Here is a 23429-nt window from a genome sequence, read left to right on the forward strand (position 1 = left end):
GAAAAATGTGGTGCAGCACTAGGGATTTTAGTCTTACCTTAGTTTTTTGTTGCTGTTTTTTAATTTACCAAACTACAGCACATTTTCCCCCCCAAGCTCCATGTATATGACAGTGCCAGTTTGCACCCTATCTTTATTATGAAAACATGAAGATGGTCTATAATGGTGATTATCAAGTTTAAAACAAAGTTTTCGGCGGGGCGTGGTGGCTTATGCCTGTAATACCAGAACTTTGGGAGCCCGTGGCAGGAGGATCACTGGAGCCCAGGAGTTTGAAACCAGCCTGGGCAACATAGGGAGCCCCTGTCTCTACTAAATTAAAAAAAGACGAAATGAGAAAAAAAAAATAGAGTTTTGTATTATGGCAGTGTTTCTCAAAACATGGTCCTGAGATATGCAGAAAAAGCTTCGTGTGCTTGTTTAAAATGCCCATTTCTGATTCAGAATAAGTATTGAGGGAGAGGGGTACTGTTCAGAGAGGAAGTGACATTTATTACCATCTCCCCAAGTCATTATTATGCTCATTAGTGTTCCTGAAGGACCTTTTTTGTAATAAAGCATCGTTTAGTCAATAAGATATTTTTATTAATTGGTCCACTTAATATACTTTTGTTTAGATGCCAAATGATCTGTAATGGAAAATCAATATTTAGCCACAACCAAGGTGGAAGACAAATACTGCCATTATTGAATGAACTATTTGAATATAAATTTAAATCTGAAATTTTATTTTGAAAATTATGTCATTATTAAAATATTTAATATTCGTTGAAAAATTTTTGACCTTATACTGAAGGAACAATAATTCATAACAGCATTGCTGGCTTTTAGCTTTTTTCTCAGGTCAGTCCACTGGCCATTTTCCATGCCAAATAGAAATCCACATTCAGCTGGAGTAAGCAGGCGATTAATTTATTTTTCTTTATTTTTTATGTTCTTCATTTTATTATGTCTGGATCAAATATAGTTTTATAATATTATGCTGTTGTACATGATTTTGAAGTTTTTTTCTTCATGAAATTTTGATGAAGCCAAGTTGACATGAGAATAATTTATTTTTGAAATGTGTGACTAATTCCCAAATAGGACTTTCTCATGAAAGATTCATGGCCTAAATGGAATTAAAGAGGTAAACATTAAACATAATTCATAAAGGTTACTTTGTTGAATTTCATCAATGTTAGTATAATTTTGTTTAATTTCATAAATGTTAGACAATTTAGCTAACATATCTATTGTAGTATTCTGCCTTATATTCATATCTAAATATTTATAAACATTTGTTAACATTCATTAGCTCAAAAAAAAAATTTCTTCCTGACATTATCTAACATACTGTCTAAATAAATAATTTAGCTAAATAAATATTTTAAGACAACTTAGGTAAAGCACTTTGTATTGAGGTCCTATGAGGTTCTTCGTTAAGATCCTCTAGGACAGGCGCTGTCATGGAATGCCTTACTGCGAAATTTCATATATGTCAGAAGGTGTTATGAAGGTCAGATATGGAGGCTGTCACCTTTTTAAACAATCTTTAAAATAAAATAAAATAACAAAAAACTTTATGTATTTCAAATTACAAAAATAACATATGCCTCTTAAAACAAGTGGAACAACACGAAGATAGTAATTTCTTCTCCCCTTCCCAGATAACACCTTGATGATCTATTATGTATCTCTCTGCAATGTTTCCATATTCACATATTGATATATCATATACATATATATACAATTTAATATTTATGTAGAGATACTCTGTTATGCAAAATTGAATCATATTTTACAATTCTATACATTTGCTTTTCTCACCTAACAATCCTGTAGAAATCCCTACACACATCTCCCCAAAGTCAATTGGCAGAGTTCTCATTCATTATTTTTCATGGCTGCATGACATTTCTCACAAAATCACCAAGTATAACATAATAGATATGACACAGACTATGAATTTTCACCCAATATCTCTTCTCTTCTTTGTAGGAATAGACTCCTGATTGTATTCTGGAGTGTAATGTGCCCAGATAAGCAAATCCATTCCCCAGAATTCTTTTTTTTTTTTCTTTTCTTTTTGAGACGGAGTCTCGCTCTGTCGCCCATGGTGGAATGCAGTGGCAGAATCTTGGCTTACTGCAACCTCCATCCCCTGGGTTCGAGCAATTCACCTGCCTCAGCCTTCCAAGGAGCTGCGATTATAGGTACGGGCCCCCATGCCCGGCTAATTTTTGTATTTTTATGCAGGGACCAGGTTTCACTATGCTGGCCAGGCTGGTCTCGAACTCCTAACCTCAAGTAGTCCGCCCAACTTGGCCTCCCAAAGTGCTGGGATTACAGGCATGAGCCACAGCACCTAGCCCATTCCCCAGCATTCTGTGCAGTTAGGTAGAACCATGGGATTAAGTTCTAGCCAAAGATATGTAAGTGTAAGTGTTGCATGGAATTCTGGGAAGCCGGCTTAAAGGAAGTCAACTTAGCTTGGCAGTGGACACTTTTGTGTTTTATATCTCCTTCTTTCCTACTCCCCGGAATTTGGATGGGATAGACTTAACTCCAGCAACCTATTTTAGACCATGAGGTTTTGAGAATGGAGGTCATTCGCTTAACACTGGCAAAGCAGATAAGAGGAGCTTGGATCGCTTGCAACTGTGAAACTGTCTTTCCAAATGTAGACTTTCTACTTCTGGACTTCTTTTACATGAGAAGAAAGATAAACTTCTACCTTGGTTTTTTATTAAAAAATGTCATAAGTTTATTTTATATGTAGCCAAACTCAATGCTAACTGATAGAGGAAGTTAAAACTACTTGCCAGAATTAGATAATTTTATATGGGCAAATATGTTTGATGAAACCTTGATGTTAGTTCATGTTAGTCAATACAATTGCCGTTCCTTTGAACAGGTTCAAAATACTAGTTTATACGTTTCCTCTAAAAGGGAGAAAGTCTTCAAAGTTAAATAAACCACATCTTTCTTTACATAGTATAGAAACTGTCTTGACATTTGTTTCTCTTGGAAGTATAAACAATTTAATTTGAATTTGGTATGTCAGTGGGATATATCTCCTTTTGAGGAAAGTTAGTTAAATGTGAAGAGCCCCAGCTGCTTGGGTAAGGAATATCAAGGAAATGTTAGTGTCACCAAGTTGTCAATTAACGAAAGCAAGCAGAATTCATGTATGTCAGTCCTGCCAGTATCAGTGAGCTCTTCTTTCAGGTCAAATGACAAAGGAGAAGCTGTCTCTTAGAAAAAGATTTCAAGAGATTTCTGTTTCTCGAGGATATTTCTAAACTAGACAGTAAACAGGAAGTGCCCATCATTAGTTATCAGATGACTATTGTCAGATCACTATAAAATTAGACTAGCAAGTTTGCTTTCTGTAATAATGTATTTGGATGAAATCATACTTAGAACAAATACTGCCATGTTAGGTAAATTGAAATATATCTGTTTCTCTAACAGATATATGTATGTATGTATGTATGTATTTATTTGAGACAGAGTGCCACCCTGTTGCCCCAGCTGAAGTGCAGTGGTGCAGTCTCGGCTCACTGCAAACTCTGTCTCCCAGATTCAAGCGATTCTCTTGCCTCAGCCTCCGGAGTAGCTGGGATTACAGGTGCCCACCACCACATCTGGCTGATTTTTGTATTTTTAGTAGAAACAGGTTTTTACCATGTTGACCATGTTGGTCTCAAACTCCTGACCTCAAGTGATCTGCCCACCTCGGCCTCCCAAAGTGCTGGGATTACAAGTGTGAGCCACCTCACCCAGCCTGTCTCTAACAGATTTAAATAGTGCCCTCCATTGGCATTTTACTACAAAATGTTTAATAGCATTAATTTAAATGGTTAAAAAATAAAAACTAGTAGAGCAGAGCAAAAAGTTAAGAAGTAGTACCAATGGCAAACATGTTTTAGTGTAATGCAAAGCAAACTGCCATTTGATATTTAATTACATTATTATTGAAACTGATAGAGAAGTTCACACTAAATGGGTCTTTCATTTTAATCTATCAAAGCACTTTAGAAGACTAATGAATCCTTACAAAATTACTGTAGGTAACCAAATATTATTACTGTTACTTAAAGAAGTTTAAAGATTAGAAATTATGTCAGATTACAGCTTTAAAAGGATTTTCTAAAAAACACTATTTATATTTAACAAAATGTTGAAGACAACTGTTTCACACATGGTTTTGTATATATTTTTAAGCAGCAGGAGGACTCAGGGCAGAAACTGAACTGATGGCAAGAAATTAAGCATGCTTTCAATAATTCAATAGAATATTATATCAAAATCTAGTACTTATAATTGAATTACACCAATATGAAGTATTAATTGCATGATATTATACAAAATAAAAGTAACTCTTAGAATCCTCTCAAATTGCTTTTTTTTTTTTTACTGCAAGATTATTTTGTTTAAATATTAGTTGGTAAGTGATGAATCAAAATACTGGGATGAAAAGTCCAATGTCATTTTAAAAATTATTATTATTTTAGCAAACATATAGAAAATGCCCACATGCTAATTCTTATGTCTAAATGAATATTATTTTCTTTTTATTGGCTCCAACTTTATACTCTCTATTGTTTCTTTCATAACATTGAACAAATTACTTAGCTCTTCAAAGTATAACCTCCCATAGTCTCGTTTCACATGTGTACACAAAAGGACGCCTATGACTTAAATTGATCTCAATAAGGCTAATGAGAAAGACCTTTTTTCTATGGCTGGGGGAGAAGTTTTCTTGAAATAAACAAAACAAAAAGTGTATTGTTTCCATTGCTACTGAGAACTTGAGATTATAGTGGTAGCCAGTCTGCGGTCAGCACCCAAACATGGCAGGAGACAGAGTCCAGAGAGTCATCAAGTAATAAACTGGAGTCTTTATGCTGCTTCACTTGGAATATGCCCTTCTCTAGACATCCAGATCCATGATAGCATATATTTCCCTCTTATTTAAAATAATTAAAATTGGCAGGCTGAGCATGATGGCTCACACCTATAATCCTAGCACTTTGGGAAACCAAGGCAGGAGGATCACTTGAGCCCAGGAGTTTGAGGCCAGCCTGAGCAACATTGAGGAACTGGTTCTCTACAAAAAGTATAAAAATTATTCAAGTATGGTGCTCTGTGCCTGGAGTCCCAGCTATTTGAGAGGCCGAGGTGGGAAGATCACCTGAGCCCGGGGAGGTTGAGGCTGCTGTGAGCCGAGATCGTGTCATTGCACTCCAGCCTTGGCAACAGAGTAAGACACGGCAAGCGCTTACACACACACACACACACACACACACACACACACACACACCTTTTGGCTCATCTGAATATAGAACGAGCCAGATGAACCCCCAAATTTATATTCTCTGTTGTAAGTGAACGCTCTCTATCATAATAAAATGACATTTAACAACATTTAGGGGTTCATCTTTGGTGTCCTGACTCTCATTTTACTGCATTGAAAGGGGTTTAAGTGTCTTAGCCAAGTGAGGGAAAGCAGCTCCAATACTGGGTGGTTCTGAGGCATGGAATGGTCACAGCCTGACTTTTACTGGGCTGTGTTTTTCTAGTGGGTAGAGTTATTATGCCACAAAAGCTGAACTAGTTAGACTGTTTATTTTTTATTTGCTCACTCAGGTGTGACAGGCTGTCCTCTGCTTCCTGTCCTCATGCAGTAATCACACATGGGCAGCACACACAGCTTAGTTTGGAAGGCCCTCATCAGCCTCTCTTTTCGCCTGTAACTAAATTAGAAATATTTCCAGCAATTGGAGAAGTATGCTAAAAGCATTAGTTTCTGTGACAAAGAGAATGAAGAACATCTTGTTGTGAATACAGGATAAATTTATTTTATATAATAAATAAATGTCCACAATGAAATTAATATCTACAATATTGAACTTCCTTATGGGAGGCCAGAAAGACAATTTTATGGTTGTGACCAACCATCTTTAAGTGATTAAATATATTTAGTTTCTTCTACAATCTGTTATTTACTTTCTTATGCATACTTCAGGTTTATTTTGTTCTTATTTGTCTAGGATGTTAGAGAGCTTAGATGATGGATTTGACACATTTCCTTTTTCTAATGTGGGCAGGTAGCTATAAACTTCTTTCTCAGCACTGATGTATCTGTGCCCCACACATTTTAATATTTTATATTTTCATATTCATCTAGTTCAGTTTGTGTGTATGTTTTAAAATTTTCCTGGAGACTTCCTCTTTGATCTGTGGATTAATATTACTAGAAGTATGTTCTTTAGTTTCCAAATACTCAGAAAATTTTGTTATCCTATGTTTTAATTCCCTGTTTAAATATATTGTGATTTGAGAACATACTATGAATAATTTCAATTCAGAAATCATTAAATTTGGTGAGGTTTAAGCTTGCTGAGGTTTGTTTATGGTTCAGGATATGACCTATATGTTCCATGGACAGTCGAAAAAAGTATGTATTTTGTACTTTGAGGGTTCCAAAAATACTGATTCGTCCTGTTGGTTGATAGTATTGTTGAGATCCTTATATCCTTATTGATTTTCTCCATAGTTGCTCTATCCATTGTTGACAGAGGGAGTTGACATCTCCAACTATAATTATGGATTTGCCCATTTTTTCCTTTCAGCTCTATGAGATTTTTCTTCACATAAGTTCTGATTTCTGTAGGGGCATACACATTGAGAATTCTCAAGTGTTGTTTGTGATTGACCATTCAATTATTGTTTGTTGTCTCCTTCTGTCTCTGATTATTTTCTTTTTTCTGAATTTTGCCTTATTTGATATTAATATAGCCACTCCTGCTTTCTTTTGATTAGTGGTTACATGATGTATTTTTCCATGGTTTTACTTTCTTTGTACTTATATTACTATGTTTGAAGTGAATTTCTTATAGACAGCCTACGGATAGATCATGTTTTTATCCGTTTATTCATTCATTCAATTGTTTTCCTTTTACTAGTATATTTAAAACATTTATATTGGCTGGGCGCGGTGGCTCATGCCTATAATCCCAGCACTTTGGGAAGCTGAGGTGGGCAGATCACCTGAGGTCAGGAGTTCGAAACCAACCTGGCCAACATGGCAAAACACTGTCTCTACTAAAAATACAAAAATTAGCTGGGTGGGGTGGTAGGTGCCTGAAATCCCAGCTACTCGAGAGGCTGAGGCAAGAGAATCGCTTGAACCCAGGAGGTGGAGGTCGCAGTGAGCCAAGATCACGCCATTGCACTCCAAGCCTGGGTGACAGAGGGAGACTCTGTCCCCCCCAAAAAAAGAAAAAAAATTAACATAACTATTAATATATTTGGGCTTAAGATTGCCATTTAAGTTATTTTTTATTCATTCTCTCTGTTTTCATTTCTCTCTTTTCTTTTTCTTCATTATTCTGGGTTATTTGAACATTTTAAATCATATATTGATTTATTTATGTTATTTTGAGTGTATCTCTTTGTAAAGCTTTTTAGTGGTTTCTCTAGGGTTTACATTATATTTAAATAATTTATCACGGTTCAGCGCTTTGTCATTTTACCAGTATGAGTGACATGTAGAAACTTTACCTCTTAGCCAAGTGAGGGAAAGCAGCTGAATTTCAATGCAGACATGTAGAAGAAACTAAGAAACTTACTTTAAGGGCCATATAGGCCCTTAAACACGTCCATTTAGATGTAATTGTCTTAACTATTTCTTCCACAGACATTTAGAACCATGCTGGACAATCTCATGATTTTTGCTTTAACCATAAAAAATAATTTAGAAAACTCAAGAAGAGAAGGAAAGGCTACTATAATTATCTGTATTTTAATATACTGTGTTCTTTCTTCTTTAAGAATAGTTCAATGTTTGGTTTGTTTGTTTTTTGTTCTTGTCCTTTCCTTTCTTTATAACTTCTTTTAGCTGTTCTTCCAGGGTAGGTATGGTAGTGACAAATCCTCTCAATGTTTTTTCATCTGAGAATGTCTTGATTTCCCTTTTATTCTTAAAGGATATTTTTGCTGAATATTTGCTTCTCGATTGACATTTTTTTCTTCCAGCAGTTGAAAAATGTGTAACTTCCTTCTGACTTCTGTGGTTTCTAATGAGAAACTCACTTTAATTCTAATTGTTTTTCCTGTATAAGTAAGGTGTTATTTCTTTCTTCTGCTGTCAAGATTTTTTCTTTGTTTCCAGAAGTTTGACTTTGATATGTGTTGGTGTAAATTTCTTTAGGGGGTGTCCCTTTTGGAGTTTGCTAAGCTTCTTGAATTTGTAGGTGATGACTTTTGCCCTATTTGGAATGCTTTCAGTCATTATTTGTTCAAATACTTTTTTATCCCTGTTCTTATTTCTTCTCCTTTTGAGGTTTGTATGATAGGATTGTTCGATTTTTTTTCATTTTTTTTCTTTTTTTAAGTTAGGGTCTCACTTTGTCACCCAGGCTGGAGTACAGTGGCATGATCTTGCCTCACTGCAACTTCTGCCTCCGAGGCTCAAGTGATCCTCCTGCCTCAGCCTCCCTAGTAGCTGGAACCATAGGCACACGCCACCACCACCCAGCTAATTTTTTGTATTTTTGGTAGGAATGTTTTTTCGCATGTTGCCCAGGCTGGTCTCAAACTCCTGAGTTCAAGCAATCCACCTGCCTCAGCGTCCCAAAGTGCTGAGATTATAGGTGTGAGCCACTGCACCTGGCCTGATTTTTTTTTCTTACACTTCCACAGTTTCCCAAGGCTCTGTTCATTTTTTGTACCAGCCTATTTTTTTATTATGGTAAGATACATGTAACATTTAATCTGTCATGAAACTAGAGTAAAATTTAGAAAAATCAAAAAAAGTATATGTAGCATAAATGTTAACATTTAAACCCCTGAGTGTATGATTCAGTGCCATTAAGTACATTTACATTGTTGTTCAACATTATCACTATCCATCTCCAGAACTTTTCCATCATCCCAAACTGAAACTTGGTACCCATTAAATAATAACTCCTAGTTCTCCCTCATCCCAGGTGCTGGTAGACACTATTCTACTTTCTTGATGAATTTGACTATTATGGAAATCTCATAAGTGGAATAATACAGTATTTGTTCTATTGTGTCCAACTTATTTCAATTAGCATAATGTATTCAAGGTTCATCTATGTTGTAGCATGCATTAGAATTTAATTCCTTTTAAGGCTGTATGATATTCCATTGTACGTTGTATTAGTCTGTTCTCAGGCTGCCGTAAAGAACTGCCCGAGACTGGGTAATTTATAAAGGAAAGAAGTTCGACATGACTGGGGAGGCCTCAGGAAACTTACAATCATAGTGGAAGGGGAAGCAAACACATGATGGCAGGAGAGAGAAGTGGTGAGCAAAAGGGGAAAGCCTCTTATAAAACTGTCAGTTCTCATGAGAACTCACTCACTATCATGAGAACAGCATGGGGTAACTGCCCCCATGATTCAATTACATCCCACTGGGTCCCTCCCATGACACATGGGGATTATGGGAACTACAATTCAGGATGAGATTTGGGTGGGGACACAGCCAAACCATATCATATGTATATACCACATTTTGTTTATCCATTCATCAGCAGATGAACATGTGAATTGTTTCCATTTTTTGGCTATTGTGAATAATGATGTTATAAACATTGATGTACAAATATGTTTGAATTTCTGCTTTCAATTCTTTTGGATGTATACCTGAAAGGGAAATGCTGGATCATTTGGTAATGCTATGCTTAATTTTTGAGGAACTGCCATATTGTTTTCCACAATGGTGCATCATTTTACATTCTGTTAAGCTGCTGTACAGACTAGGTCATTTCTATCATTCTATCTCTATTTTACTGACCTTTTTCTTTTTTCCTTTTGATTCTGCTGTTAAGCCCATTCATTTAGCTTTTGGTTTCGGTTATTGTACTTTTTAGGTTCTAAATTTCCATTGGCATTTGGTTCTTTTTTTTTTTCCTTTCCTTTCCAACTTTTATTTTAGGTTTAAGGGTTACATGCACAGGTTTGTTACATGGGAAAATAGCGTGTTGTGGAGGTTTGGTGTACAGATAATTTTGTCATCCAGGTAATCTGTATAATACCTGATAGGTAGTTTTTCAATCTTCGTTCTCCTCCCATCCTCCACCCTCAAATAGGCCCCAGTTATTGTTCCTTTCTTTGTCATGTGTACGCAGTGTTTAGCTCCCACTTATAAATGAGAACATGTGGTATTTGGTTTTCTGTTTCTATGTTAATTTACTTAGGAAATATCCTCCAGCTCCATCCATGTTGCTGTAAGGTCATGATCTCATTTCTTGTATAGCTGCACAGTATTGCATGCTATATATGTGCCACATTTCTTTATCCAATCCACCACTGATGGGCATCCAGGTTGATTCCAAGTCTTTGCTATTGTGAATAATGCTGTGATGAACAGATATGTGCATGTGTCTTTATGGAGAATGATTTATATTCCTTTGACCATATATACGTAATAAGATTGCTGGGTCAAATGATAGTTCTATTGTAAGTTCTTTCAGAAATCTCCAGACTGCTTTCCGTAGTGGCTAAACTAATTTACCTTCCTACCAGCAGTGTACAAGTGTTCTCATTTCTCTGAAACCTCACCAACATGTTATTTTTTGACTTTTTAATTATAGTCGTCCTGACCAGTGTGAGATGGTATTTCATTGTGGTTTTGATTTGCATTTCCCTAATGATTAGTGATATTGAGCATTTTTTCATATGCTTGTTGGCCACGTGTGTGTCTTCTTCTGTGAAGTGTCTATTTATGTCCTTTGCTGGTCCTTATTTACATCTTGTGTATCTTAGATAAGCTGAATTTGTTTGTTGAGACTTTATTTGTTTCAAGCATGTTCGTAATTGTTTATTGAAACATTCTGTGAGGGCTGCTTTAAAATCTTTGTCAGCTAATTCTAACTTCTCTGTCATTTCAGCAGCATCTCTTGATTGTCTTGTTTCATCTAGTTTGAAATCTTCTAGTGCATGTACATCCTGGTTCTTGAGGAGATGAAAGATTTTTAATTGAAACTTGGACATTTGGGTATTTTTTTTTTTTTAATGAACTCTGGATCCTATGTTGTAGGATAAAGCAATAAATAAATGTGTTATTGTTCATAAGTAGCCTAGCTGTTTTCTAATGCTCATCATTCCAGCTACCTAGTGGTAGGCAAAAACCTCCAGTCTGTTCTTCCATGAGAGATTTTCTTTCTTCTTTTTTTTCTTTTTGTTAATGTTCTATTACCAAATTCTAGTGTAGTTCTACGTGGATCAACCTTTAGCACCTCTAAATTTGTGGACTTTCTCTGTGACCTAGGATGTAGTCTATTTTGATAAATATTTCATATACACTCGAAATGAGTGGATATTAACTTTTCATTTTGTAGTGTTAAGAATTTGTAACATGTAATTATTTCTTCTCCCAGATTGAAATATAACACCAGATCCCAATGATAAAACAACAAAAAACTTCAGGGCAGTATATGCCGTTTACTGATTTAACTATTTCATCAGTTCTGTATATATACTGATTGAATGAATAAACATTTCAAAAATAAGGGATAGGAAAAAAGTCATTTGGAAGTAGAAAAGAATGTTTTAAATTACTTATCTAAAATGGCTTCTTACAGTTGTCACATATTCTTTTAAGGACTTGAGATGTGTATTTCAGAGTAATGTGTCATAAATCAGCATGATTTTTAGAAAATATGTTCTGTATCATCCTTCAACAATACCTAAAATAACTTCTTTGGTACTTTACTCATGTAAATCTCTACATGAAACTAATAGCAGAAGGCTACTATTTCTGGTAATTCTGATAAAAGTTTCCATGTCTTAATTTCTGTATAATCTAAGTGGTTACAAGTAGCTATCTAAAATTACATAAAACAAGTTGACCAATACTGGCTCACCGCTAATTAACAGAATAATGTCGGACAAAACACTCCTCAGTTTTCTAATATGCATAATGCGAGTTAGTACAGCACTTCATTGCGAGATCAGAAATGAAAGCATTTTTACATAAGAGACACTACAGAAATAATGTGAACTGTAATGCTATTATGACCGTTTGCCTAATGGTGAATGATTAAACATTTAAAAAGTTTATTTTCATCTTAGATCATTCCATTGGAAAGAGGTCGAAAATGTACAGTAGGCATGCACAAAGGATAACGCTTGGAAATAAGGTAAAACTAGAGAAGAGGAGGGAGGCGGGGCCCAATTTTGGCTTCTCCTTCCATCTCCGCCCCTCGAACGCCGGCCTGCGAGTGACGTCACGCGAGACTTGTACTTCCGCTTCCGGTAACTCACGTTTCTCTTTCTTCCTGTCTGCCTGGAAAGATGGCGTCCCGCAAGGAAGGCACCGGCTCTACTGCCACCTCTTCCAGCTCCACCACCGGCGGAGCAGGGAAAGGCAAAGGCAAAGGCGGCTCCGGAGATTCAGCCGTGAAGCAAGTGCAGATAGATGGCCTCGTGAGTGCTGTTCCGTTTCCTCTGGCCCACGTGGGGAGCGCAGTTCCCAACCCCGTCCCACCAGCCGTACTTTTCAGCATTCTCTCCCCCGGGCTTGGTGTGGCTGGGCCAAAGTTTTTCCCTAGTACTTTTCTCTTTCATCTTCACTTTTTGTTCAGGAGAGGCGAGAACCTTCTTTTGTCTTCTAACGGGGCAGTTGGGGCTTCAGGAAGGGGACTGAGAATAGGGGTGTGAGTGACAGGTTCCTGGGGTCTTGTTTCGACATGCCCGGTGGGGGGATTTGGAGAAAGACTCCTGGAGACAAGCAGCTAACAAAGGTGTCGAGTAGGATTTAGGGACCTAGTAGGGCTCTGGGAAGGAGAGAGTAAGGAAACTCCACTGCTTTCCTGCTGGGATCTGACATCTATAACTTCCCAAGTGGAGGTGTACCTTGTAGCCCCTCTTTTGAGCCTGTACTTCGGTGCTTTATCTGAAACCGCATAATTTAAAATAGACTCTTTTGTAGTGTTCATTCTGAAAAACAAAAGAATATCAAAGAGAAGGGCCTTAGATGTGTTTAGTAGTTAATGTTCGTGAACTAGGACACCAAGGAAATTCTCGATAAGGAAATGGACTTAGCTGGCAAAAGGAAAATCTAGAATGAGAAATTTTATTTCTGTTGTTTCGAAGCAAAATGCATTTGTACGACGTTCTAGTTTTAAAAGCATCCTTCCTGCCTCTCTTTTTAAAAAGCATCCTCTCTTCTTTTGATTGTTTTTTAAAGGTTATTTCCTATTAATGCAGATCTTAGATATTTGTAATAAGGAAGTATTTTTAAATTCATGTGAAAATTGTAATTGCAAGGGGGTATTTTTAAGTGGAAACTATTGATAATTTAAACCCAGCGTATAACTGAATCAGTTGAACTGACTTAGTTAAACTGGATACCAAAGTGTAGCCTGGTGATTAAGAGCTCATTCAGTCTTCTAGGCTCTTCAACTTTAACCAGCTCTGTGACTTTAGGCAAGTTAGCCTTTCCAAGCTTTGCTTTCCTCATCTGTCAAGTGGGAATGATAAGTATCTATATCACAGAGTTGTTTGGATTAAATGAAAAAATTTATGTGGTGACCTGTAGTACAATGTAATCATTTAATGTTAGTTATGGTTATTATTATGAGTTTAATGTCTGTGGTTAGCAGAGTTTGAAAGATGCAGGCAAGAGATTAACTTTGGAATGTTTTGTTCTAAATGCCACTTGTGCAATACTTTGAAAATGCAGATCGGGCGCGGTGGCTCAGGGCTGTAATCCCAGCACTTTGGGAGGCCGAGGCGGGTGGATCACGAGGTCAGAAGTTCGAGACCAGCCTGACCAACATGGTGAAACCCCGTCTCTACTAAAAATACAAAAATTAGCCGGGCATGCTGGCGAGCGCCTGTTATCCCAGCTACTCAGGAGGCTGAGGCAAGAGAATCACTTGAACCTGGGAGGCGGAGGTTGCAGTGAGCCGAGATCGTGCCACTGCACTCCAGCCAGGGCAATAGAGCGAGACTGCGTCTCAAAAAACAGAAACAAAAACAAAAAACAGAAAAGAAAATGGCGTACTGTTTGGTCTGCGTACTGGCACTCTGGCTTTCCCTGGCTCATGGGAGGCAGATGTGTGTTCAGGAATAAATGACGTGTCTTTAGAGACTGCAAATCTCTAAAGTTAGTGGGTGAACTTAGATTACACTTGTTAAAATAAGTGCCACTTGGCCGGGTGCGGTGGCTCACGCCTGTAATCCCAGCACTTTGGGAAGCCAAGGCGGGTGGATTGCGAGGTCAGGCGATGGAAACTATCCTGGCTAACACGGTGAAACCCCTTCTCTACTAAAAGTACAAAAAATTAGCCGGGCGTGGTGGCGGGCGCCCGTAGTCCCAGCTACTTGGGAGGCTGAGGCAGGATAATGGCGTGAACCCGGGAGGCGGAGCTTGTAGTGAGCCGAGATCGCGCCACTGCACTCCAGCCTGGGTGACAGAGTGAGACTCCGTCTCAAAAACCAAAAAAATAAAAAAATAAAAAGAATAAAATAAATACCACTTATACACTTGGGAAATGTTTATTTCTTAGAAACGTATTTCTTATTAAATTTGCTATGTCACAACAGTACTCTTTGAATCACTTAGTTTCCAGAGTTGAAAAAGGCAACAGGTCGGTGGCATAAATCTATTTGGAGGTCATTTATTCAGCAAATATTTTAGGACATTCTTTTAAGTGCCAAATACTGTCTAACATAGGGCAGTGATAAAAGCACTTCCATAACAATGTCCTGGCAGCTTTAAGAGGGATTGTTGAATTAAAAAGAGACCTCTGCAGGTGGAGATGGACTGGATCACTTCAAGTTTCACAAATAGGCAGTGGGCTTAGGAAGGTTAAGAAACTGGTTCTCAATTTTGTGGTTTCACAAATTGCTTTTTTTTTTTTTTTTTAATCAGCTCTCTCAGAATTGATTAATGCTAAGGAACCGATTAATCCTTCTCACAGGAGATTGGTTTATATACATGTAAATGTTGATTTACTCATTTACTGTGGAAGACATACCTTTTCAGTGGTGAAAATGCTCATATCTACCACCAAAAAGACCCTTTTTGATTACCAAAGCACCTTGGAAATCGGATAAAAAATCAGAAGCTTACTAGTGACTCCAAAATCAATCATAATAAGAGCAGCTAAAGGATTATTTTACTTGAGGGTTATTTATATCCAGATTCTTGATGAACTTAGTGAATTATCTCTCATTCACAGTAGTGGGTACCTCTCTGCTTTTTTCTCCACCGGTTGGGTAGATATTAACAAAATAAATTCCTAACAAGTTTCCCTATCTTTGGACATCTGCTTTTCTGTCGTTTATATAATTTTAGGCAGCTAGATTATAATGCAGTTGCAAGGTTCTTTTATCTTGGTTGCTCATATTTTAATTGTGAATGTTTTCCAGTTACCATAAATCATGTAGGGAACATTGAAATGGTATGTTCTTTATGCCTTATACATTATTAGATACAAGGAGTACTGGTTACTCTAAATTTTATTAATGGATGATTGTACATGGAGTGACCAAGAATCATCCATCTTTAATACTGTCTCCACATGGATGTCTTATAAGTATACCTACCTTTGCCCAGATACAATTTAAAAAAACTCTTACACCCTCCCCTGCCCTCCCCTCCCCTCTCTCCCTCCCTCCCTCCCTACCTCTCTCTCTCTCTCTCTCTCTCTCTCTCTTTCTCTCTTTCCTTCTCTCTCTTTCTTTCTTTCATCTTGATTAACAGTGTTACTCTTAGGAAAGCGGTATTATATATTAGCCAAGAGGATCCTGAAGACAGACTTGGATTCAGATCTTTATTCCAGCAGTAAGCATGACCTTGGGGAAGTTATTAATTTTTCTAGGCCTCAGGTTTATCCTTTATAAAATGGGGATGATGATAATGTAGTAACTCATAAGGCTTGTGAGAATGAAATTCTGAGGTATTTAAAGTGTTTAGTACCTGTGTCGTCGTAAACAGTCAGATTACTGTCAGTGTCTTTGCCACTCTCATCCTTATTAATGTTCCTCAAATCATTCCGAAAGCTAACTTTGCTAATGTAGATTAGAATTGTAGAAAGAGCACTGAACTGGTAATCAGGAGACATGCGTTCCAGTCTGCAACCACCAGTAACTAACAACACTTCTATGATTGTTTTACTCCAAAGGTACATTTTCTCATCCACAAAATGATTGCCACTATCCCTATCAATTTTAATAGTTTATGATTTCTTTCTTTTGCTTTCATACCTAAATCCTGAGGGTTCTTACTGGTGTATGACCCCAGTCAATCACTATCCTTCCTTTTAGGCCACTTACTCCTCACCTTTTATGTTTCTTCCCTATCTGTGCATGTTGGAATGCCTCATGGTTTAGGTTTTGGCTTTTCTTTTAGTCTCTGCTTGACATAGGTAGTGTAATGAAGTTAATACAAGTACATGCTCTGGAGCCAGACTGCTTGGGTTTGATTCCCAGCTCTGAAATTCGCTGAATGACATTGGGCAAGTCTTTGTGCCTCATTTTCCTCATCTGAATTGTTTTGAGACTTTAAATGGACTGAATATATGTCAATAAGTAGAACAATATCTGGGACAGAATAAGTCACCATTTAGGTGTAGCTGCTGCTTTATTTGCAGTAATTATAGTAGTATTTTTTAAGGTATTCTTATCTGTGCTCATGGCTTTAAATATTATTTATGTGCTGGTAAGTCCCAGATTTATATTTCTGCCAGTAATGGCTCTTGAATGCTTCTCTTGATTACCCATTGCCTGTTTGATGTCACTATTTGGATATCTCATAGGCATCTCGTGTTTAACATGTCCAAAATAGAATTATAGACTTGTTCTTCTCCTTACTTTTCCATCACAGCACCCTGTATTTCTGTCTAGGATTTTCCGCAGCCTGTAACTATCTTGTTTGTTTTCTTCTTTGTTTTCTCCATCAGAATATATGCTACTGAGGGCAGGGACTATGCTTTTTCACCTGTTTTATCTCCAATGCTGAACCTGTTAATTGACAGAGTAGGGTAAATGAATGAGTATGTATTCCATTTTATTATTTATACTACTCCTAGTTTATGTTCTAGTATCTGATATAGCTTATTTTAATATTGTTTTCCCCTGCCCTCTTGTGTCTCTACCATTCATACTTTTATTAAAACGTTCATTTAATGTGAGCATTCAGATTTTAACTTCTTTCCTTAGATGTTTGCAGTGACTTTCCATTGAATTTAAAGCCCACCAAAATGTTGTTCTTGTTTCTTGCATTTATGATCAGGTTTATTTCCTTTCTTTCCAAGCTTTGTAGGAACTGTAAATTCCAGCCACTCAGACTACTTGTTGTTTTCTTTAATAAGTCATGCTAAAGGCCGGGCATGGTGGCTCACGCCTGTAATCCCAGCACTTTGGGAGGCTGAAGCAGGTGTATCACGAGGTCAGGAGATCAAGACCATCCTGGTTAACATGGTGAAACCCCGTCTCTATTAAACATACAAAAAATTAGCCGGGTGTGGTGGGCGCCTGTAGTCCCAGCTACTCGGGAGGTTGAGGCAGGAGGAGGGCATGAACCTGGGAGGCGGAGCTTGCAGTGAGCCGAGATTGCGCCGCTGCACTCCAGCCTGGGCGACAGAGCGAGACTCCATCTCAAAATAAATAAATAAATAAATAAATAAATAAATAAATAAAGTCATGCTAAAGACAGACTTAGATTCACATCCTTATTCAAGCAGTAAGCATGACCTTGCTTTTGGTTCATGAAGTTCTTTCTCTTTGAAATTCCTCTCTTTCATCATCACATATTGAATAAAAAATGTTGACTTAATCGACTTACTGTTTTTTAAAAAATCCTCCATATAGTGTAACTTGAATCTGTAGATGTATTCTGTTCTTCATTCATGTAACAAATATTTATTGATTGCCGACCATATGTCAGGTCTAGCTCTGCTACATGCTGGGATGTATTACAATAACCTATATGAGATATTATATAGATGAGCAAGGTAGAGCACAGTCCCGACTCTCATGACCATTCTCAGCCATATGTAGATGTAGATGAACCCAGAGATTAGTCTCATCCTGTGTTTAGCCTGATGTTTTAACACATTTCTTCCTTCCTGGCACTTTGATAGTGGCCAAGACCAATTTTTCTTATATTCTTGAACCCTTCCTTTCCTATCTTAGACCTATTTCATCAATTCCTCTGTCTCTGTAATATAGCAGTCTCTCAGTATCCACAGGGAAACCAGGACCCCTGTGTATACAAAATCTGTACATACTGAAGTCTTACAGTTGGCCATGTGGATCCCTGTGGAACTCACATATAGGAAAAGTTGGCCTTTCCTATATGCAAGGTTCACTCCCTGAACCTGTGCAGTTCAAGTCCATATTGTTTAAGGTCAACTGTATGTTCCCTTAGCACATAAACATCATCAGGACTTTTCCATATTAAAATTTTCAGCATTGTCTCTTTTAGCTCCCTGTGTTCCATTTTTTTTTTGCCCTGACTTTTTTTCCTCTTTAAGTTAATAAAGGACTATTTTATATTTGTAGTCTTTCATACTTTCTGAACCTCTATTGCTGTTAGAATCTGCCACCACAGACTCCCCAAATTATTATTACTTTTTAAAGATTATTGATAACATCAGCAAAGAACTGTAAAATACATCAAAATGTTATACATGGAAGATAGTGTCTAAACATCCAGTTACCCACTGTTCAACTTGAGAAATAGAACATAAGAAGTATCTTTGAAACCCCTTCCTCTTTTTCATCCCTTCCTCCAATCCCTTCTCCCCCTATATGAATCACTATTGGTGAGCTTTGTTTTAATGATTCTTTTGTGGCTTTACCACATGGAGTATTAAACAGTTTGATTGTTTTCACCTGTCTATATGAATAAATATGAATTAAATCATAGTTTATATTCTCCTGTGTTTTGAGTCTTGATATGTCTGTCTCACACCATGATTGGTAGGACTTAGGGATGCTCCTCGACAGTTATACTAAGTACCATAATGTCAAATTATTTTCCTATTTGTACCATTTCACATTTGTCCTAGCACTTTATGAGGAATCCCATTGCTTCACATCTCTTTTATCTTTAGTATGGATAGATACCCATTTTTGTCAGTCCACTAAGTTGAAATGTTCTCTCTCAATAATCTTTTAATTGTCCATTCCAATAGACTTGTCAATGTGTCTCTTACTGTGTACCTTGCAAGAGTCAGTGCTTGGGTACTTCCTTGTGAAATGGGAGAATGGTTTAAACTGAAGGAACTTGATGGAAGGAACTCTCCAGAGGGCTTGTTTTCCAAATAAAAGTATCATTTGGAGGAGCTAAGTTATAAGCCTACCTAAGCATATCATAAAGCTGTTCAAAAGTAACTCAGAGCTAGTCTTGTGGATGGAAATGTAGTGCCTGAGTCACATTCTGCTTAAAGTTGTAACAAATACAGATGAGTTAAAAGAAAAAAAAAAAAAAAAAAAAAAAAACCAAAGATAAATGAAAGAATGGGTCTTCATTCTGTCAGGTGGTCTCATTGTTCCTAGACAAGATCAAGCTAATTCTTTCCATTAAACTTTTCATGTGGAACCCACTTTGTTCCCTAGAACATTTGAATTTTACCTTTCTTATGTTCATGAGACTCTTGCTATTCAAAGTATGATCCATGATCAGTAAGATGAGCAATGCTAGCTACACTTGAGTTTGTTAGAAATGCAGACATACAGTATCACAGAGTCTCAGGCCCCTCTCCTGACCTACACAGTCAGGTGATTTATAGCATATTAATGTTTGAGAAGAAACATTGCTGTCTTCCTTTCTCTGAACTTTTTTATGACAGCTCCTATCATTCACCTTGGTATGTGATCCATACTGTTAGTATATTTCCCCCTTCTCATTGAGATAATAACCGTTTCGAAGGCTAAAATGTAAAACATTTGTCTCCTCCACAAGTCAGTGCTTGAAACTCATTGCTGTTGAAATTTCTTACCTTTTAAATTTTGTTTTCCCCTTTATGTAAGTTATCTTATTAGATGCCTTATTCCCCTGGTTTTGTAAGTAAGGTAGAGTATGTTATTAATAAATGGAAAAGTGTGAGTTACATATACAGTCAACTCTCCATATCTGTGGGTTCTGAATCCAGCAATCTCACATCCATGGATTCAACCAACCATGAATCGAAAATACTAGGAAAAAACAATTAAAAATACAAATAACCAATACAGTATAATTATTTACATAACATTTATATTGTATTAAATATTATACACAGTCTAGGGATGATATATAGGAAGATATGCCTAGGTTACATGTAATTACTAATACCATACCATTTTATATAAAGGACTTGAGCATCTGCAAATTGTGGTATCCAGTTTCGTCCTTGTTTCTGTCTAAAACTCTTTTTACTTGTTGCTTATTTCTTCACTAGAATATCAGCTTCCTGAGAGTGGCACCCACGTCAGATTTGTTCGCTGCAGTATTTCCAAGTATCTAGAATAGTACGTTGTGTATAGAAGGCACTCAGATGTTGTGAATGAATGAATATACTGCTGTTGTGTGGAAATTTTCTTGAAAATCAATCATTAAGAAACTGGATTAGTAAATGCTTTTTAGAAATTAATAGAGTGTTGGCGAGAAAAGAGCACACAGTTGAGGATAAACTAGTTAGCTTTCTGGGCTTGTTCGTTTGTCTCCATCTTTTTGTTGATTTCTTATCTGTTTGAAAAATCACTAACATTAATTGAGCACCTATTATAAGACCCTGTACAGGGATGTTTGGTTAAACTTTGTGTTGTTTGGTTAAATTTTGTGTTAAATTTTAGATGTTGTGATCCTCACAACAACTTTGGGGATAAATGTTATTGCTACCTTACCTACCTGATGGTTATTCAAATCTAATGGAAAAATTTTGGTAGAAGCACTTTGTTTTTTTTTTTTTTTTTTTTTTTTTTGAGACAGAGTTTTGCTCTTGTTGCCCAGGCTGGAGTGCAATGGTACGATCTTGGGGACTGCAACCTCCGCCTCCCAGGTTCAAGCGATTCTCGTGCCTCAGCCTCCCAAGTAGCTGGGATTACAGGCATGTGCCACCACGCCTGGCTAACTTTTTGTATTTGTAGTAGAGACGGGATTTCGCCATGTTGGTCTGGCTGGTCTCGAACTCCTGGCCTCAGGTGACCCACCTACCTTGGCCTCCCAAAGTGTTGGGATTACAGTCGTGAGCCACCGCAGTGGGCTGGTGGGAGTGCTTTGTGACCTGAATACAGTAATGTGGATTTGTAATGCCAGGCTATCACGTGTCACTGTAGATTTTTTGTGATACTCTTAGGAAGTTAAAGAGACTAGACAACAGTTTGTTAAATTCCATTGAAATGGAAGCTTTTGTCTGAGATCCTGTTCTGAAGTAAAATATAGTTTGGCCTTTTAATGTTTTAACAGCAAAACAATTATATGACTCTTGGCCTCTCAGTTTTCTGACTTGAGTGGTACATACGTAAGTTGTTTCACATGTGAGATAATTTTTTCAGTCAGATAATTTTTTCAGTCAGATAATTTGAAATCCTTTCAAGCACTAAAACTTGCATATTTTAGCTATTTTAATTATATGTCTTTCTGAATTGTAATACATAATGTTTTGCTGCTTTAGTCAGAGAATATTGAACACAACCTAACCATGTTTTGATTGCATAGTATTATCATTAAGAACATGTTATTGGGCCGGGCTCCTGCCTGTAATCCCAGCACTTTGGGAGGCTGAGGTGGGCGGATCACCTGAGGTCAGGAGTTTGAGACCAACCTGGCCAACATGGTGAAACCCTGTCTCTACTAAAAATACAAAATAAATTAGCCGGGTGTGATGGCGGATGCCTGTAATCCCAGCTACTCAGGAGGCTGAGGTAGGAGAATTGCTTGAACCCGGGAGGCAGAGGTTGCAGTAAGCCAAGCTCACACCACTGCGCTCCAGCCTGGACGACAGATGGAGACTGTCTCAAAAAAAAAAAAAAAAAAAAAAAAAAAGAAAGAACATGTTATTGAACCAGACGAGACAGTAGATCTGTCAAGAAATCCCTTCAGGTAGCCTGTTACATCTATAATAAATGTCCCCCGTCATTTAATTTTAGGTGCCTTGAGTAGTTTATATTTCTAGTTGGTGCCTCTTTTGGTTGTTAAATTTATCTGTTTCTTATCCCCTTGCTTTTCAGGTTTTTATTTGCTGTGAGTGAAAAACCAGTTATGCGGGATTATCTCTAACCTGAGTATTTGTGAGTGAGGATTAAATTCATTATGCAGTCTGACATTTTGATCGCTTAGTTATATTTTTTGCTTAGGCAAGTAAGATATTATTGCTTACAAATAGTGACTTTTTATAATAGAAAAATCATTTAGCATACATTGTTATATCTTGGTAGCTTCAGGAACTGGGCAGACTAGTATTATCTGGATTATACATGTGATTCTCCCACTCCAGGAAGCTGAATGGCTTTTCAAAGACATAGAGTGAATATATCCTAGAACTTGAATTCAGATCACATCCAGCCATCCTTGACTCATTTTCTTTTACATTTTATAGCAGCTTCATACACTTTAAGATCCCAGTAGTTGTTACGTGTTATGTGACAGGTACTGTTTTAAGTATTGTGTATTTATTAGGGCATTGAAGCAATACAACAACTCATTGATACATCCCTATTTTATCAATGAGGAGACGTCGGTACAAATAGTTTATGTGATTTCATTAATATCTAGTTGGAGGAAATAGAAGTTAAGGTGTGTACAGAATAGTTAATCTAGTGCTTCTTGTTTGAGCATTGGGAAATACATTTTTCAAAACTCAGGTGTCTTACAGACTTCTAACTTTAAAATGCATGAGAAAACAGATATTAGAATCTTTATGTTTAATAGTCAGTCATATTGTAAAAGATTTGTAGCTTTAAGAAGTCAATTTAGTAAATATTCTCAAGTTTGGAAAAATGCAACCTTAAACTGCTGAGTTCACATATTAAGATACTGGGGATCAATAGTAAAGAAAATCAGTATATTAAGGAGCATTGGGAAGAGTACTGGTAGGTGTTCCTAAGTAAGGTAATTTACCTACATTAGGTAGGTGGTAATTCTTAGTCCATCTGACTTTTCCTTTTTTTTCCTTTGAGACAGAGTCTCGCTCTGTCGACCGGGCTGGAGTGCAGTGGCCCGATCTTGGCTCACTGCGATTTCCACCTCCCAGGTTCAAGTGATTCTCATGCTTCAGCCTCCCAAGTAGCTATGTGCCACCACACCCAGCTAAGTTTTGTGTTTTTAGTAGAGATGGCGTGTTGCCATGTTGGCCAGACTGGTCTAGAACTTCTGGCCTCAAGCGATCCACCCACCCCGGCCTCCCAAAGTACTGAGATTATAGGGAAGAGCCACCACACTGGGCCAGACTTTTCCATTTTTATGTTCCTCCC

At 37.2% G+C, this 23429-nt stretch overlaps 1 protein-coding gene across 2 annotated transcripts in view; it reads left to right on the plus strand.

Moving 5' to 3' along the window:
- The window catches only part of EIF3H (eukaryotic translation initiation factor 3 subunit H), a 122692-nt gene that overhangs the window by 1246 nt on the left and 98017 nt on the right, over positions 1-23429 (plus strand). Inside the window, exons 2-3 of one of the 2 annotated variants that reach the window (XM_050801499.1) lie at positions 12093-12160; positions 12315-12446. In XM_050801499.1, coding sequence (XP_050657456.1) covers positions 12119-12160; positions 12315-12446 — 174 coding nt within the window. In that variant the 5' untranslated portion in view covers positions 12093-12118. Of the gene's footprint in view, positions 1-12092; positions 12161-12303; positions 12447-23429 lie in introns of those variants that run through there. The other variant, XM_050801500.1, reaches the window with a different exon arrangement.

This window comes from Macaca thibetana, chromosome 8 (genome assembly GCF_024542745.1).
Source record: "Macaca thibetana thibetana isolate TM-01 chromosome 8, ASM2454274v1, whole genome shotgun sequence".
Lineage (NCBI taxonomy): Eukaryota > Metazoa > Chordata > Mammalia > Primates > Cercopithecidae > Macaca > Macaca thibetana.